Raw genomic sequence first — 15,480 nt, forward strand, 5'->3', positions numbered from 1 at the left:
GCCATTTTTGCTTTGTGGCAATGTTAGTGCAAGGTGTTCCCCAGGTAAGCGACGCAGCTGGCGATCCACATGATGTTCTTCCATTTCTCCGGGGGTCACTTCTGATGCTCGTGCCTATTGTTGGCGTTTTCGTCACTGGACAGAGGTCATATAGGCACCCTGTTTGGTCTGCAGTCTCTTCTGCAGGCAACAAACTGTATTCCGACATCTTTCTATCAGACCAGCAGTTTTTGTAGGTCTTCAGCAATTTGAGGTAGTGTAGCACATTTATTGGACTGGACCACACGGACCAGCCTTTGCTCCACATGTGCATCGGTGAGTCTTGGTCTCCCATGACCCTGTCGCTATTCCTACTTTGGACCACGTTTGATAGATGCTGACCACTGCTGACCGGGAACATCCCACAAGAGCTGCCGTGGTCAGTTTTGGAGATGTTCTGAACCAGTTGGAGACTATCCCAAGTGTCACTGGAGAAAAGGTGGGATGCATCCTAAACAAGTCAAAAGGTTACAAAGCAGTTTTTGGGTACTTTTTATACTCAATCATAAGGAACAAAGAAAATTATTCTAATAAAAATTAAATTATTATTATGCTATTCTTGATATCAGATGATTGTCAGTACAGCATGGCCACTTTGACCTGAGCTTGATTTCTTGCTACTTATCAAACGGTTTGTTCATTGCAGTTTGCATTGTGATGCAGTCTTAGCTATTTAATCTGACAAGGAAATTGTGAAGGCTTGTCCTAAATGCCACCAGCAGCAACACTGAGGCATCTCTTTATTTGCTACTTCGGGTCTTGGAAAAATTTAGGTGACAAACTGCCAAGAAGCATCAAAGACGGTTTAAAATAATTGCCAATTCTCGCGAGCACAGCTGCCAGTATAAAGACTTAAAGTAGATGTGGATCTTGGCTTATCTTGGTGCTTAGCTACTTCAGTCAATATTAAGACACCCTTATTGAAACGGCTTCACCTCAGCTCCATTGCAGATATAGTGCAGGAAGATAGTCAAAGGTTGGAACACTGTTAATGCGACTGCATGTTTGAACACCAGCCCGAGTTGTATTTTTGCATCCACTCATTTGTTTACTCCTCCTGTAATGATCAGTGCTCTAAGGTAACATAGAGATCAGTGATTCCCCTGAGGAAAGGGTTTGATCTTCTCTCTGTACGGTGGCAATGGAGAGGGAGGGTGAATCTCACAAAAGCACAATGAAAGCCTCGAAAGTGCCACACGCCTGCTTCATGCGTGTGCGTGCATTCATGTGACTGCGTGACTGCTGTACCTCAGTCATCGGGCTTCTTGTTTCTCATCTTCTCAGTGTTTTCAGACTGCATTCAATAGCAGCTTTGCCAATTTTTGAATGCATCCATTTTTAATGCATGGTAACATCTTTCCGTAAATTGCCCCGCTGCTTATTAGCTGCATTATTAATGACAGTTTTAATTTTAAGATAGCAGTTGTTCTGCATCATAAAGAGAGCGCATATACTGTATAAGGGAAACTGAAACTGTTTTATGTAGGTGCATGTACTAATCTGTTTGAGTGCCACAGCAAATGCAGAAGATCCTAACATGAAGCAACAAACTGAACATGTGTGTCATGCAGTGAGCGGTAATAATAGCTTGTATGTTTTCAGCATCATTTGTTTTGAGAATATGTATTTAGAATTTTATGAATTTAGTTTCAGTTTTAGGTAATAGTTACATATACATGAAGGCATAAATAAATGGTAGGTTTTTTTTTACTCTAGCCTAACAGCTGTGGAAAGAGTCACAGTATGTGCGTGATTTCAGTATGACGTTGCGTTTATATAGTGTATATGATGTCTCTCACAGACAGGCCCAGAGAGAAGAGATCTCCATTTTTGAGCTTTTATTTACATGCATATCCAAGTCCTTTATTTGTTTTTCGGATGCAGTTCTTTAGTTGTTGTTCTGGGTTCTTTTCTGACCTCCTGATGGGTCGTGAATGTGCTCTTAGATTAATTTTGGTAGGCCAGCCACTCCTGCAAAGGTTCACCACTATTTTAAGTTCTCCATTTGTGATAATGGCTCTTACTGTGGTTTGCTGAGGTCCCATGACCTTAGAAATGGCTTTATAACCACAGATGATGTCTTTGTTTCTCATCTGTTCCTGAGTTCCTTTAGGCCGTGGTGCGATGTGTTTCTTTTTGAGATCTTTAAGCCAGCTTCACTTTGAGGCTGTTTAAGTGATTTCTTGATTCAACATGTGTAGCAGTAATCAAACCTGGGTGTGGCTGCTGAAACTGAACTCAGCTTTCCAAAAACAAATTTACTAATCACAGTTACAGTTACTTTTGGCAATTACTTTTTCAGGTAGATTTGGATGGACTTCTTCCTCCTTTATAAATGAAATCATCATTTGAAGACTGCATTTTGAAACATTAACGTATAAGAAATATGAACAAATCTAAGAAATTAACAGGGGACAAAATCATTTTCACGTCATTGTACATTTCTAGTTTGTGCTGTGTTAAAAACATTGGATAAATATAGTTAGACATGTCCTTGTAAAATTGATGTTTGGACATTTTTACAGCAGAATTAATGGGCCTGCGCATTCTGGAAACCATGTGTTTATATACTGTTTAATCCAAGGGCTTTTATGAATGTTACGTCCCTCTGCAGCCTCTAATCTGTCTAAGCAGTCGTAACAATGAACTATTACTTTCAATATCTGCCACCAAAGACATTCATGACAAACAATAAAACAATGAATTTAATTTTAACTAAGCACATGAATCACTTCTTTGTCTACAGATGGGCTTGAGCCCCATAATATCACTCCAGCCAGGTCTCAAATCATAAAGTAAATTGGATGTGGAGTAAGGGATAAAAAAGACATTCAGAAAATTAAATGAATGTTACTGTTGTGATAATAGAATTTCAGTCAATAACAATCCTTGATAAAGTGAAGCATTGTTGCAAATAATGAAGATCATTTGAAACCTGAGTTGAGTGTTAAACTCTGTTCTCTGTCGTGTTGCACACCTGCAGAACAAGTAGAATATAAACCTGTGGTGGTAAAACAACAAACTAATAATCTGTCTTTAATTACTACAGCAGTCTTTATCTAAACCTCATCACATTTTCTGGCAGATTATTTTAAATGTTGCATGTTCACAGCTGAGCCTATGGAGCTACATTTTAAACTTTGCTGAATTCAGGAAGATGACGTGACTTCACTGCAGAACCCAAGGGAGGAAGATGAAGGAGAGGATGAAGGCTGCCACAGAGCCGTTTAGGTTATCCTCTCATGCACACAATGTCTTGAAGACTTTTTTCCCCATCCTGTGCCCCGCTTAGACTGGCAGCCACAGTTTTACTGCATGGCCTGAGTTCTTCTCCCAGATAGCCAAAACCCTTGGGCAACCATTAATTAGCGCACAGTATGCGAAGTTGTTTATATAGCCTATGCATGCTTGTTCAAGAGATAAGGTCTAATCATTAATTAAAGTAGTATATATTAAGTACTAAACCATGCAGTTTACAATAAGCATGTGCTTAAAGGGATTCTGAAGGCTGTATAAACAGTATTATTACTGACTATTGTAGTCAATAATTATGTAGAAAAAAGAATTATTACTGGTTACAATTTCAGTTCCATAAGTGTACATCTTTAGCAAAGAGTCGTGCCTTATTTCAGTGTCTGGTGTGCTAACCAGGCTCGTTTTGGATCAGCAAACGGAAACTCAGAGGGGACTGTTTCCAGCACAGAAGAAAATGAAGTCTTTGCTGATGGGGAACAGCTGTCTGTGCTCTTACTCTAGCTGCAGTTTTGTGGGGTTGGTGCATTAAACTGCAAAACCTCTGCAAGGTTACACATGTATACAAAGAGTGTCTTTTGAGATCACCTGCTGATGCAAGGAGATGCAAAATGCAAAAATACTGTGAAATCTAACGTTTTTTGACACATTTGTCTTCATTCCTGTTCCGTTTTTGTGGTGATGCAAAAGAACCTTATGAGCCCATGTCATTTCAAATCACTAGTGTCCTAAAAGAAATTCTCTATTATGATAAGAAAATAAAGGCGCAGAATAAATGAAGCCAGCTCTCGTAAATAAGTCAGGCCATCCCCGTTAAGCGCAGAGGAAATTTATATACACTGCTTTTCTGAGTATTATTTGGACAGTGTGTCATTTTTTTTCTTCCACGCTGATCATTTAAACACTGAGTGGACATAAAGCGTCTTTTGATTTTAACCCACATAATAGAAAGACTCACAGTATTATGTGTTGGGGTGAATTTAAGACTGAAAAACACCATAAATACCATGAATATAACTTATGGAGCACAGGCAGGTTATTGTTGAGGCTTAGGTGAGTAATTTAAAAGAAAAGCAGTCTTAGGTTTGTTTTGATCAGTAATGAATTCTGTACTTACAGTTGCAAGAAACATTTTGAACTTTTCACATTTTCACTGAAAAAATTTCCAAAAGTTGATTCTGTTCATCTGGACGTAGCGTTTTCTGAACAAATTGTAATGATTCAAAAGGCAGGTTGGGAAAAATAGGTGAACCTTTGTGCTAAAGCTATTTAAAGTCAGGCATTCAGATTAAGGAGATGAGATTAGAAGTGTGGGTTTTAGAGGTGCCCTGCCCTGCTAATTCAGCCATGCAAAACCCAGTTGCTGAGTCTGTTTTTCTTGAGAAAGAATGACTCGTGCAGCCATGCTTCAATCACGAACGCTCTTATCGCACCTTAGAAGAAGCTGGAAATCCTCCAAAAGCATTTTTAAAGACTTTGGTGTTTCTTTATCCACAATAAGAAAAGCTGTCAACAAATGGATGAAATTCAGTAGAGCTACTCTCCATAGGTGTGGGCTTCCTACTAAGAGCACACCAAGAGCACACTGTGTAATTTTAAAAGCGTAACAGAAAGAATAGAAAGAATAAACACCTGCAGAAATCTCTACAACTCGCTAAAATATTTGTTTACAGTAGAATCAGTCAATTGCTATTACAAACCTAAAGAATATATTTTTGCTTGTTGGTGTCGATTGTTGGTGCGTCGCATGCAAGAATTTTAAAAAGGAGATTTGGGTTTGTGTCCAAATTGCAAGACAAGCTTTGTTTTAGAAGTATCTTCTCTATTTTCTCAATTTTGCCTTAAGAGCCTTTCGGAAAAGATCAGACAAAAGAGTTCTCCTAAGTGGCCCTCATCAAATACATTCACTGCTATTGTTTTGTTTTTTGGAGTAGGGAAAAAAGGAGACTTTGGCTACGTTCACTCTGCAGGTCTTAATGCTCAATTCCGATTTTTTGATCAAATACGATTTTTTTTTTGTCTGCTCGTTCACACTACAGATAAAATGCGACAGCAAACGCGCTCTAGTGTGAACGCTCAAAGCGGCCCGCATGCGCAAAAGAAGACGTCACACACAACGCCCTCTGTTTAGACCCAGAGCAAACAGTATTGTTTGACTGATGGCCCTTAATATAAAGACTTCGGACTTTACGTTTCCCAATTTTTGCTTTAAGTTATTTTGTTATTTACATAATAATGTAGATAACCTAATAATGATCCTTATTGCTGTTTTAGAGAGGAGCGGTGCTTCAAAGGATAGTTGCTGATTTCTGTCAGAATCTGCAGATTATACAGTACAAATAAAATGTTCACGTTGTCTTTCCAACAGTTTCACTGACATCTACACTGGATGGCCAGGAAGCGTTCGCGATGTCTTCGCGGGCGCTTCTCCGGCGCTGATAATTGGCGTCTGTCTTGTGTCAGTGACGTAAAAGACGAATTTAATGCGACATGACCGTTCAAACAGTAGTCGCTTTCTAAAACATCGGATATGTATCGGATTCAGTACCACATACGATAGTGACCCAGATCAGATTTGAAAATATCGGATTTGTGCCGTTCACACTGTCACACCATGATCGGATATGGGTCGCATAGGGTCAAAAAAGTTGGATTTGATGCGCTTTCGCCTGCAGTGTGAACGTAGCCTTTGCGCACCGACATCAAGAACTAGCCCCAACTGTGAGGCAAGGTGGAGGGAGCAACTTGGTTTGGAGCTGCTTTTTGACCTCAAGGGCTGAACAGTTTGAAGTAGACTGTAAAGTAAATTGAATTAAACAGTGTTACAGTGTTACAGAAGTATGTCAGGGCAGTCTAGGACCTAAAAATAAAGAAAACCCAAGGCACACAAATAAAGAACCGAATAGTTGAGAAAGAATGGAATTCAGACCAAGACTCCTGAACATAATCCAACTTAGGTATTGGGGCATCACCTATGGTAATTCACGTTAATAGAACCTCTGTCACCTAGAATCCATAGTTTTGGGTCCAGTTCAATTTGGATTCCCATTACCCTTGAGATTATTTGAATGGCCCGTCTCCAAAATTCTTCTATCACTGGGCAATTCCACAGCATGTGTAGGTGATTGCCATCTGTCACCTTACATCTCAAGCATCTGGGGGAATAATTACTATCAATTTTATGTAGTATGTAAGGGGTGTAATATATCCTGTGAAATATGTTAAATTGCATTTGCCTGTTCCAATAAGTGGAGCCATTCTACCTCTTCATAGACATAGCCCAGGTCTGTTTTAAAGAGGGCTGTTTAATCATTAAAACGTTTAAAAAAACATCGTTATCCGGAGCTTTTAAACAGCTACAAGAAAACACTGATGAGGACGGTTTCTACTAAAAGAGGTTCTGAGTTACTATATTTAGTCTAGTTGTTTGTGTTATTTCATCATAGCATAGTCATGTTGTTTGTTTACAATCGTGACTTAGATCAGACAACATTTTGTGAGTAATACATTCAGAAGTCTGAGTAATTCAGAATCGCATTTATTGGCCAAGTATGTGCACAAATACAGGGAATTGGGCCTTGTTATTTTTCTTTGCTCTCAATGTATTTTGCAGAGTAGACAGACTAGAACAGCATCCATCTATCCATTCTTTTCCGCTTGTTCAATTCGGGATCGCGGGGGGCTTGGAGTCTATCCCAGCTACCATAGGGAGAAAGGGCTGGATACAGCCTGGACAGGTCGCAATAACAACATGTATAGCATATTTATATTGATATGTGCAGTGGTGCAGAGTGCGAAGATTAAATAAATTATGGAATAAATAAGGAATGGAAAACTGGATATTTTGGTCGAGTCTCCAAACATAACACCATCCACTTATGTCTCCTCTTTCTTTCTGCAGACCTGCGCAGAGACTATGGCTGCTGCACGTTGGAAGCCTCAGTCAGTGGATATTGGCTTTTGGCTCCTCCTGCTCCTCAGCCTCATTCCTGAAGTCAGGTACACAAAAATATATATGTCATGCTGTAATGCCCATTCAAGTTCAGTACTCTGGTGTTTGCTGCTGATGTGGGGTGGGGGTGGGGGGGGGGGGGGGGTTAGGACCTGTTTGATCAGGCTTGCTTCTGCAGCCTAACCAACTTTTTTATTTGCATGGAAAATTTAAGAAATGTATGAAATTAGAATCTTAGTTGTGACTGTCCGATGCAATAACTGGAATGCCATATGGATTACTGAACCACCTATACATTGCACCTGCTCTGCCATGGGAACCCATGCCATGAAGCTCCCGTTGCACAGTTTTTGTGCTGATGTTAACACCAGAGGAGATTTGTTCCTCTGCACTTATTCCGTCCGCAGAGCATTGGCAACTTGTTGAGTCTTCATTTAACTTTCCGTGGTCTGAGTTGCTGTGGTTCCTAAATGCTTCCATTTTGCAATACTACCACTTTGAGATTGTAGTGGAATATCCAGGAAGGCAGAAATTTCACAAAGTGAATGTTGCAACAGTGGCATCATATTACAGCACCCCGCTTGAGTTCAATGAGTTCTTCAGAGCGACTCATTCTTTCCCAAATATTTTTACAGTAAAGGCAGACTGCAAGGCCAGATGCTCAGTTTATTCACCTGTGACAGTGGGACTGAAAACACCTGAATTGAGATGTTAAGAATTATGGCTCAATTCTTGTGTATATAGTTCTGCAAGAGCTTAATAATTCAGTGTATAGAGAAAAACTCATCTTCTTTTCTTCTTGCACATATTGAAGTTTTTGTACCCAAGGACCTCAGAGCACTGTGACTCTTAAAATAGAATACATGACATGTGTCCTCAAGAACAGAACAGACATAAAGTGAGTTATCCTCCCATCTAAATGCACCTAGTGCTGTCTTCACCACTCGTCTAAATTTCACTGACTGCTGAGTTAATTTGCGTTGTGCAGCACACCACAGCTATGATTGTCCATTCACAGCATTTTCACTCCTGCATCCTGTGCATATTTTTTCAGGCTGCGTGTTACGTGTCAGCGAAAAAAGAAAACTCCAGCATGTCTAGGAGTCATTTTAATCATACTCCTTGTAATTTCAAACGCAGAGATTGCACAGGTTGCCTTGTTTGCATTGTTGATAAGGTAGGATGTTATGGCAGGGAGACGCGACGGAGTGTAAATCACTTTAAGATTTTGCACGCTAGGAAAGGCTTGCCGAACCTGGAAGAAAGCCGGTCAGGGAAGGAAATCAGAACACTGTGACAGGGATTAGCCCAGTTTGCTTTGTCACTGTGCCACTTGGCTCTTATTGCTTATTAGGAGCACACAGTGCTTGTAATTACATATATTAAATAGAAATGTGTGACCAGGGGAAGGTGCTGGCCAAGCCTGGCAAGACATATTTTTACAAGAACCTGTGCCCTGGCCTTAAAGTAGCTTTCAGTTCAGCCAGGTTCATACAGTGTATGTAGATCAACAGATCTTTAGTCATGGATGAACACAAAAGTATCCAGACATATAAGACAGAACTTAACTCTAACAGTCAGCTGCACTTGTGCCACATTGTTGTATTTATAAAGAAAAGTTTGACATTTATCTAAATAGATGCAGCAGAACCAGAGGCGTATTACTTTATTTAAGACATTCTTCTTCTTATTATTATATTTACATGGTTCCAGCTCCCGTTTTTGCTCGATGACAGCTCGTACTTTTCCTTTTTCTCCCTCCTCGCGCTCACAGACACATAACGGGTATGGCAGTCCATTCTCCCTGCAGCACAGACTACACTGCCTATGATGCTACATTCTTTAGAGCTATGCCTGTAGCATTCTGCCTATTAGCTTAGCACAACAACAACAAAAAGGGGCTCTCTCACCCAGGAAACACGCAGAGAGAGAGCGTCACCCTGTAACCATGGCAACCGTAACGCTGCCACCTGGAACAACAGAATGTAGCTGTCAAACAAAACCCAAACAGTCCTGACCCGCCACAATATGAAACAGGAAAGTACCGCCGTGTAATCCATTTATTTCAACAAAGTAACTGTATTCTAAATACCACCTTTTTAAACGGTAACTGTAACGGAATACAGTTACTCATATTTTGTATTTTAAATACGTAACGGCGGTACATGTATTCCGTTACTCCCCAATACTGCTGATATGAGAGCACATATCCCTTGCATGGCCATCTGGCTTTGAGCACAGCAGCCCTACCCACATGCTGTTGCAGCACTGCCCGAGCAGTCAGAAAAAGTTTTAATGCATGTGCCTGATGTGACACGTGACAGGGACTCACTAAAAATCATCTTCCAGCACAGCAGTCTCTGCTTAAAACATTTTTCTTTGGTTTAACTTGGACTACACGAGGCTTCACATTTGCTTATTTGAATAAAGACTTTTTTATGTGCTGCCTTTCCTGAAATCTAAACCTAAACTGAAAAATGGAATTTTTTTGCATCTGAAAGTAAATGTATATATTAACTGTCCATCAAACTTTAGGTATAATCCTCAGACCATGAGCTTGCACATGCTCCCAGAATATCTGCATATCAGCAAAGCTGTTTCTCTCTGAGAACTGCCACCTCCCTGATGCCCACTGATGCTATCAACAAGCTCCAAATCGGCTTTACTACAGTTGAAGCAGGAGACTTTCCTAATGGATTAAGGTGTAACGGACAAATCCTCTATATAAGGATCTGTCATTCTGCACATCAACAAATTTCCTCACCCCACGCTGAAAGTCAGGGCATGATTAAGCTGTTATTCCCAGCAACCCATGGACCACATATAAATGAGAAGACTGCATAATGGCGAAGGTCCATCAGTCCTTCAGATTGCCTCGCTTCCACTCTGCCTTCCACTTATACAGTCGACGCTTAACAAGTGTCGACAGTCAGGCCATCTTGTTGTCTGTTTTGTTTGTAATCTATTGCCAAGCTTCTGGATAACATGGCACATAATCAATAGCTATAAGAATGAAAGTGCTATATGTACACTTTGCCTGTATATTGGCTCTGAAGTTGCCCGGGCTCTGCTGGCTTTGTAAGCTCATTCCACATGAATTATTTACAGCAGGGCAGAGAGGGGCATCAGTTTGAGAAGTGACCAGGTCAACAGTTAACATTCTGTTTCAGTGGTGTTGTCAAGGTTAATGTTTCACAGGTCTGGACAAGGGTAAGGTATTCATGGCGGAACTGCTTTCCTGATTGAATGACCAGCCAAATAGTTTCTCAGAGGAGTCAAAAGTAATAGAAAGTCAGAGGTTTGAGAATCTACTTAATGTCAAATTATAGGTTAACTGTCAAGATTTGCCAATTGTATGCACCGCGTTTCCTTTCTAATTTGATTTAATTAGTTGGCTTATCAGTTATTTTGGCTTAGCCAGTGTTATAGGGGCCTCAATCATTTGAACAATTGAGTCACTGGTCAAGTGGTCAAAGAGCACACACACACACACACACACACACACACACACACACACACACACACACAGATCTTTCAAAGTTTTTCCTTGAACATTAACGTCCTTTTTCACATTCATTTTTTTAGTTTGTTTGTTAAGCAACTTAACACTGACCTATGAGCCATTCAAGTTTCGACCATAAAAAGGCACTTATGGGATGAAACAGTGTTGTGCCTACAACATAATAGAGAACTTGGCAAAGAACCAATGACGTCTCAGGCACTTTATTACCTGAAGACTTTTTGCAACACATAAGTTCTTTTCCAATTTCTTTACCTGAAGCTTTAAAAAGGGGAAAAATAGCAGAGTTTGACATGAAGTAGTAATTCTGCACCAAGCTGATTCCCCGAAGTTGATTTATCTCAGCATGATATGCAGTGCATCCTCCAAAAATATGAGGAAACTGAACAAATGGAGAACAAACAAGTGTCAGGCCCAAAAAACACAATGTGCAGTAGATAAACGGTATCTGAAAGTCATGTTGTTAAGAAATATGAAAAATTCAAGTCTGAAATAGATGGTACAATGAATGGACGGGTTCTTTTAAAACACATTTCTACTCTAGCTGAGTAATCAAAGCGCTTTATACAGCTTGCGTCATTCACAGAAGTTCTTTTTTATCTAACATTCACACTCCAATGGATGCACAGACAAACATTTTGGGGTAAGTATCTTGCCTCCAGGAATACTTCGCATGTAGACTTGAGCAGGCGGGGATTAAACCAGCAACCTTCCAATTAGTAGATGACCTGTTCTACCTCCTGAGCTACAGCCACCAATAGTACTTGAGAGGTGTAACTTGGCCTTCTGCAGATCCATCTAACATGCAGAAAAAACCTCATCAAAAGTAGTCTCAGGGGAAGGGTGGCTGTCAAGAAGCCATACTTAAGGGAGAAGCAGGGAGAAAAGGTTTGGTAAATTATACAAGAACTAAACTGACAGACAGTGACAGAGGTCTTATGGAGCGATGACTCCAAATTTGAACTTTTTGGTTTAAAATCATTGTCAAAATATGTAGAGGAGGTCAAAAGAGAGGTACAAAAGTGAGTGTCTACAGCTGTAAGAGATAGAGATGTTGAATACAGATTTAGATACAATACATGCTCAGTCATGACAATGATCACAAACATACTGCCAATGCACTAAAAGCATAGATAAATAGATAGAAAAACACACAGTGGATCATCTAGATGGAGAACAGAACAAAAAGCACACAGCATCCAAAGACGAGTTTTGAATGTCCTTCTAGAAGCCTGGGGAACTATTCCTGAAAATCTCTTCACCTAGTTCCAGTTTTCCTAGCAAAATATAAAAAAAATAAGGGGTGGCTCAAGAGGGAGAGAGAGAAATTTGCAGGGGCAGGGTGTAGGTCACTTGGACCACAAACCAGCTCAACCACAAACCATGCCAAACTGGGTCCTTTAAGAGCACCAGCAAGACGCTAATATAGAATTGAACAGGGATCATGGACAAAATATACAGTTAGATCAGGTACAGCATGAAAGGGAGCACTAGGGTGGAGATGGGTTGCCAAGCAGCTTGCAGATCCATCCAGAATGTTCATATTTCCATTCCACAATTAAAAAACTCGAATTAAAACCTACTTTCGTTTTAGTTTCTTTGTTTGTTTTTTGTTGTTTTTTAATTTGGATTAATTACTGCTTTTTAATCCTTTTGACATTGCATTAATCTGTGTTCTAATTATCTTGGTTTTTGCTGCTATGTCTACTTTAGCTGTCTGACAGCAAAAGAAATTATTTTTGTGGCAGCAGTACTGTCATGTAAAACTAGAGTTTTCCGCCATTATGAATTCTTTAAAAATTTTATTGATCCGTGCTCTAATTACTTTGAAGTTTCAGTCAATTTTATATTGATATACTGAAGATCTGGTCAATAATGTTCCAAGCAACCAATTAGCTGACATCCCCGGCAGGCATGAAATGAAGACAGAATAGATTTCCCAGTATCTGTGCAGCTGGGTGTTAGACACAGACCGCTCATTCCTGAAAATGCACAAATGTTGAAAATAATGTGTGATCCTTGTTAAAATGGCCCCTCAGATATCACCAGTTTATAGACTTGTTGGATTAAATTTTGCTTTTGTTTGCTTTAACATAACTCTGTGGGTTCTGTTCCTTTCTTTTTGGGAATAGCTCTGACTCACTTTCAGTGGAGCACAATCATTTTCAGTGCATCCCATATTTTTTGCCACCAGCAACATCTACCCCCGACCCCTTCTGAAGTTGAGTCTGAGTCAGTAAAGCTATGGATAAACAAGCCGTACAGATTAAAATACTTAAACGTAGCGGTGCCTTTGAAATTGTCACGCCGACTCCAGTGTTGTGAACAAAAGATTGCAATAGGTTTTCATGGACTATATAGACGTAGATATACAAAAAAAAAGTGTATAAAAACGCTTTTTTACATCTTATGAGCTAATTTGTATTTTTCATCAAGTGATATGCATCAAAGTTTATTTTTTAGATCATCATCATAACTGCATCTGTGAACTCAGATTCAGTTGATTCAGTTTGAAAGTGATTTTTGTTTTTTTATTTAGTTATTTTTTATTTTATTTTATTTTACTCTTCATCTGAAAACACAGAAGAAGTATTACAGTTTACATACTGAATTACACATTATTTGCTTAAAATTTAACAAGCAAACAGGTTCAAACAGCTGTTTGGTCAACAGCCAAAGACTTTATACCCAGAAGAGCAGCTTTAGGGTTTGGCTAGTATGTGGAAGTCAAAGGGAAACATTTTACTGAAAAAAATATATATACCTAATGCAAAGAATAGTTTATAGTGAACGAGGCAGGAATAAATAGCAATCGGGAGAAATACATAAATACAAAACAAGAGAAATGCAAACAAGACAGGAGGAGCTGGCGATGGCTTTCTTTACCAGGGCATTTATAATGAGAGGAGATTGAACCTGTCTGTGCCTCTTGAAGTTCTTTTGTTTTAAGAACGTTCAGCTTCAGGTTATTTTCTAAGCACCAGTGGGACAAGTTCTCTACCTCCATGTACGATGTCTTATCCCCATCGGAGATGAGCCCACCCACAGTGGTGTCATCGGCATACTTGATAATGACGTTGGTTGGATGGGTTGGTGTATAGTCAGGGCGGAGCGATTGAGGCCAGTTGGTTAGGAAGTCTTTGATCCAGGATCAGGTGGCAGGGGGATCTGAAGGTGGTCCAGTTTGGTGGTGAGGGTGTCTGTGATATTTCTTTATCACAAAATCAAAGGGAGCACAGTATCTTTTGCTTTCAAATTCAGTTACCACAGAATCATTTTTAATTATCTAAAAATAATTATCAGCAAGCTCATAACTTGCTCACGTATTAAGTTTTACTCTCAGTAATATTTACCTTATAGTAAAACTTAAGCTACGTTCACACTGCAGGCGAAAGTGCATCAAATCCGGCTTTTCTGACCCTATGTGACCCATATCCGATCATGGTATGACAGTTTGAACAGCACAAATCTGATATTTTCAAATCCGACCTAGTCACTTTCGTATGTGGTACTGAATCCGATACATATCTGATGTTTTAGAAAGTGACTACTGTTTGAATGGGCATGTCACATTAAATCCGTCTTTTACGTCACTGACACAAGACAAAAGGCAATTATCAGTGCCGGAGAAGACACAAGAAAGCATGGCGGCGGAAACTGGAGACGGAGCAAGTCAGTGGACAAAAACTGAGGTTTTGGACTTGATTAGCATATGGGGAGATATTTCTATTCAAGCTAAACAACTCCATAACCATATATACCTCTGCATGGAGGAAGCAGCCACTGCTCCAAACAAGGCCATTGTTAAAGCACGGGCTCTCTTTTTTTCTCAGTGTCCTTCTTTCTCTAATTAATTTGTCAAAATTCTGTCGGTTACGACACTGCAGAAATCGATATACTGCTGCAACAACACCTACTATCTCTGTAGCCACCATTTTTACTTCCGTAAACAGAGCGCGTTGTGTGTGACGTCTTCTTTTGCGCATGTGGGGCCGCTTTGAGGGCCGTGAACCGTTCACACTAGAGCGTGTTTGCTGTCACATTTTATTTGCAGTGTGAACAACCAGACAAAAGATTGGAATTGATCAAAAAATTGGAATTGTGCATTAAGGCCTGCAGTGTGAACGTAGCCTTAGTGTTCCTGAAATATTCCTGCAGCTCACTTGAATTTTGGTCTAAACGTGGTAAAAATGTTTAACACAGTCTGCAGAAAGATGAACAAAATACAATGGTGTTACTAGGTCTTATGCATGAGCATCACTATAATGTTTTGGATGAGGTCATGTTGATCTGGAATAAAGTGGAAATATTATTCCAAGGTGCCTTATGCTGTCATTATGCATTACAGTTGTATATTTGGAGAACAGTGTGTGGTTTTTACAAATGCATTTTTGATATGTGGGTTGGACTTGATGCACGAAGACCGTATAAATGTGCATATTTTTTCATGTTTTGAGTCTGTCTTTTCTACGTATTGTAGTGAAATCAGTTTTAACAGCCAACAAGGGGACAAACAGAATGTGCGTAAGGTCTATTTACCACTAGTAAAGTGCTATTTTACCACATCTCAATATATTGACTGTTTATAAGGCTGATACGATACGACACTTGAAATTGAATTTAAGACGAGAACATCTGTGTGTTCAGTTTTCCGTTCAGTCAGAGCTGTGCACATTTATTCTTGTTATATCACTGTAGCAGGAAAAGATTCATAAAA

The 15,480-nt window shown here is 39.7% G+C and overlaps 1 protein-coding gene across 2 annotated transcripts in view; it reads left to right on the top strand.

Moving 5' to 3' along the window:
- Positions 1 to 15,480, top strand: part of gabra3 (gamma-aminobutyric acid type A receptor subunit alpha3) — a 109,061-nt gene that overhangs the window by 23,762 nt on the left and 69,819 nt on the right. For both annotated transcript variants that reach the window (XM_085175351.1, XM_085175352.1), the window contains exon 2: positions 7,193 to 7,290. In XM_085175351.1, the coding sequence (XP_085031477.1) occupies positions 7,208 to 7,290 (83 nt within the window). In that variant the 5' untranslated portion in view covers positions 7,193 to 7,207. The remainder of the gene's footprint in view (positions 1 to 7,192; positions 7,291 to 15,480) is intronic.

This window comes from Neolamprologus multifasciatus, chromosome 10, assembly GCF_963576455.1.
Source record: "Neolamprologus multifasciatus chromosome 10, fNeoMul1.2, whole genome shotgun sequence".
NCBI lineage: Eukaryota > Metazoa > Chordata > Actinopteri > Cichliformes > Cichlidae > Neolamprologus > Neolamprologus multifasciatus.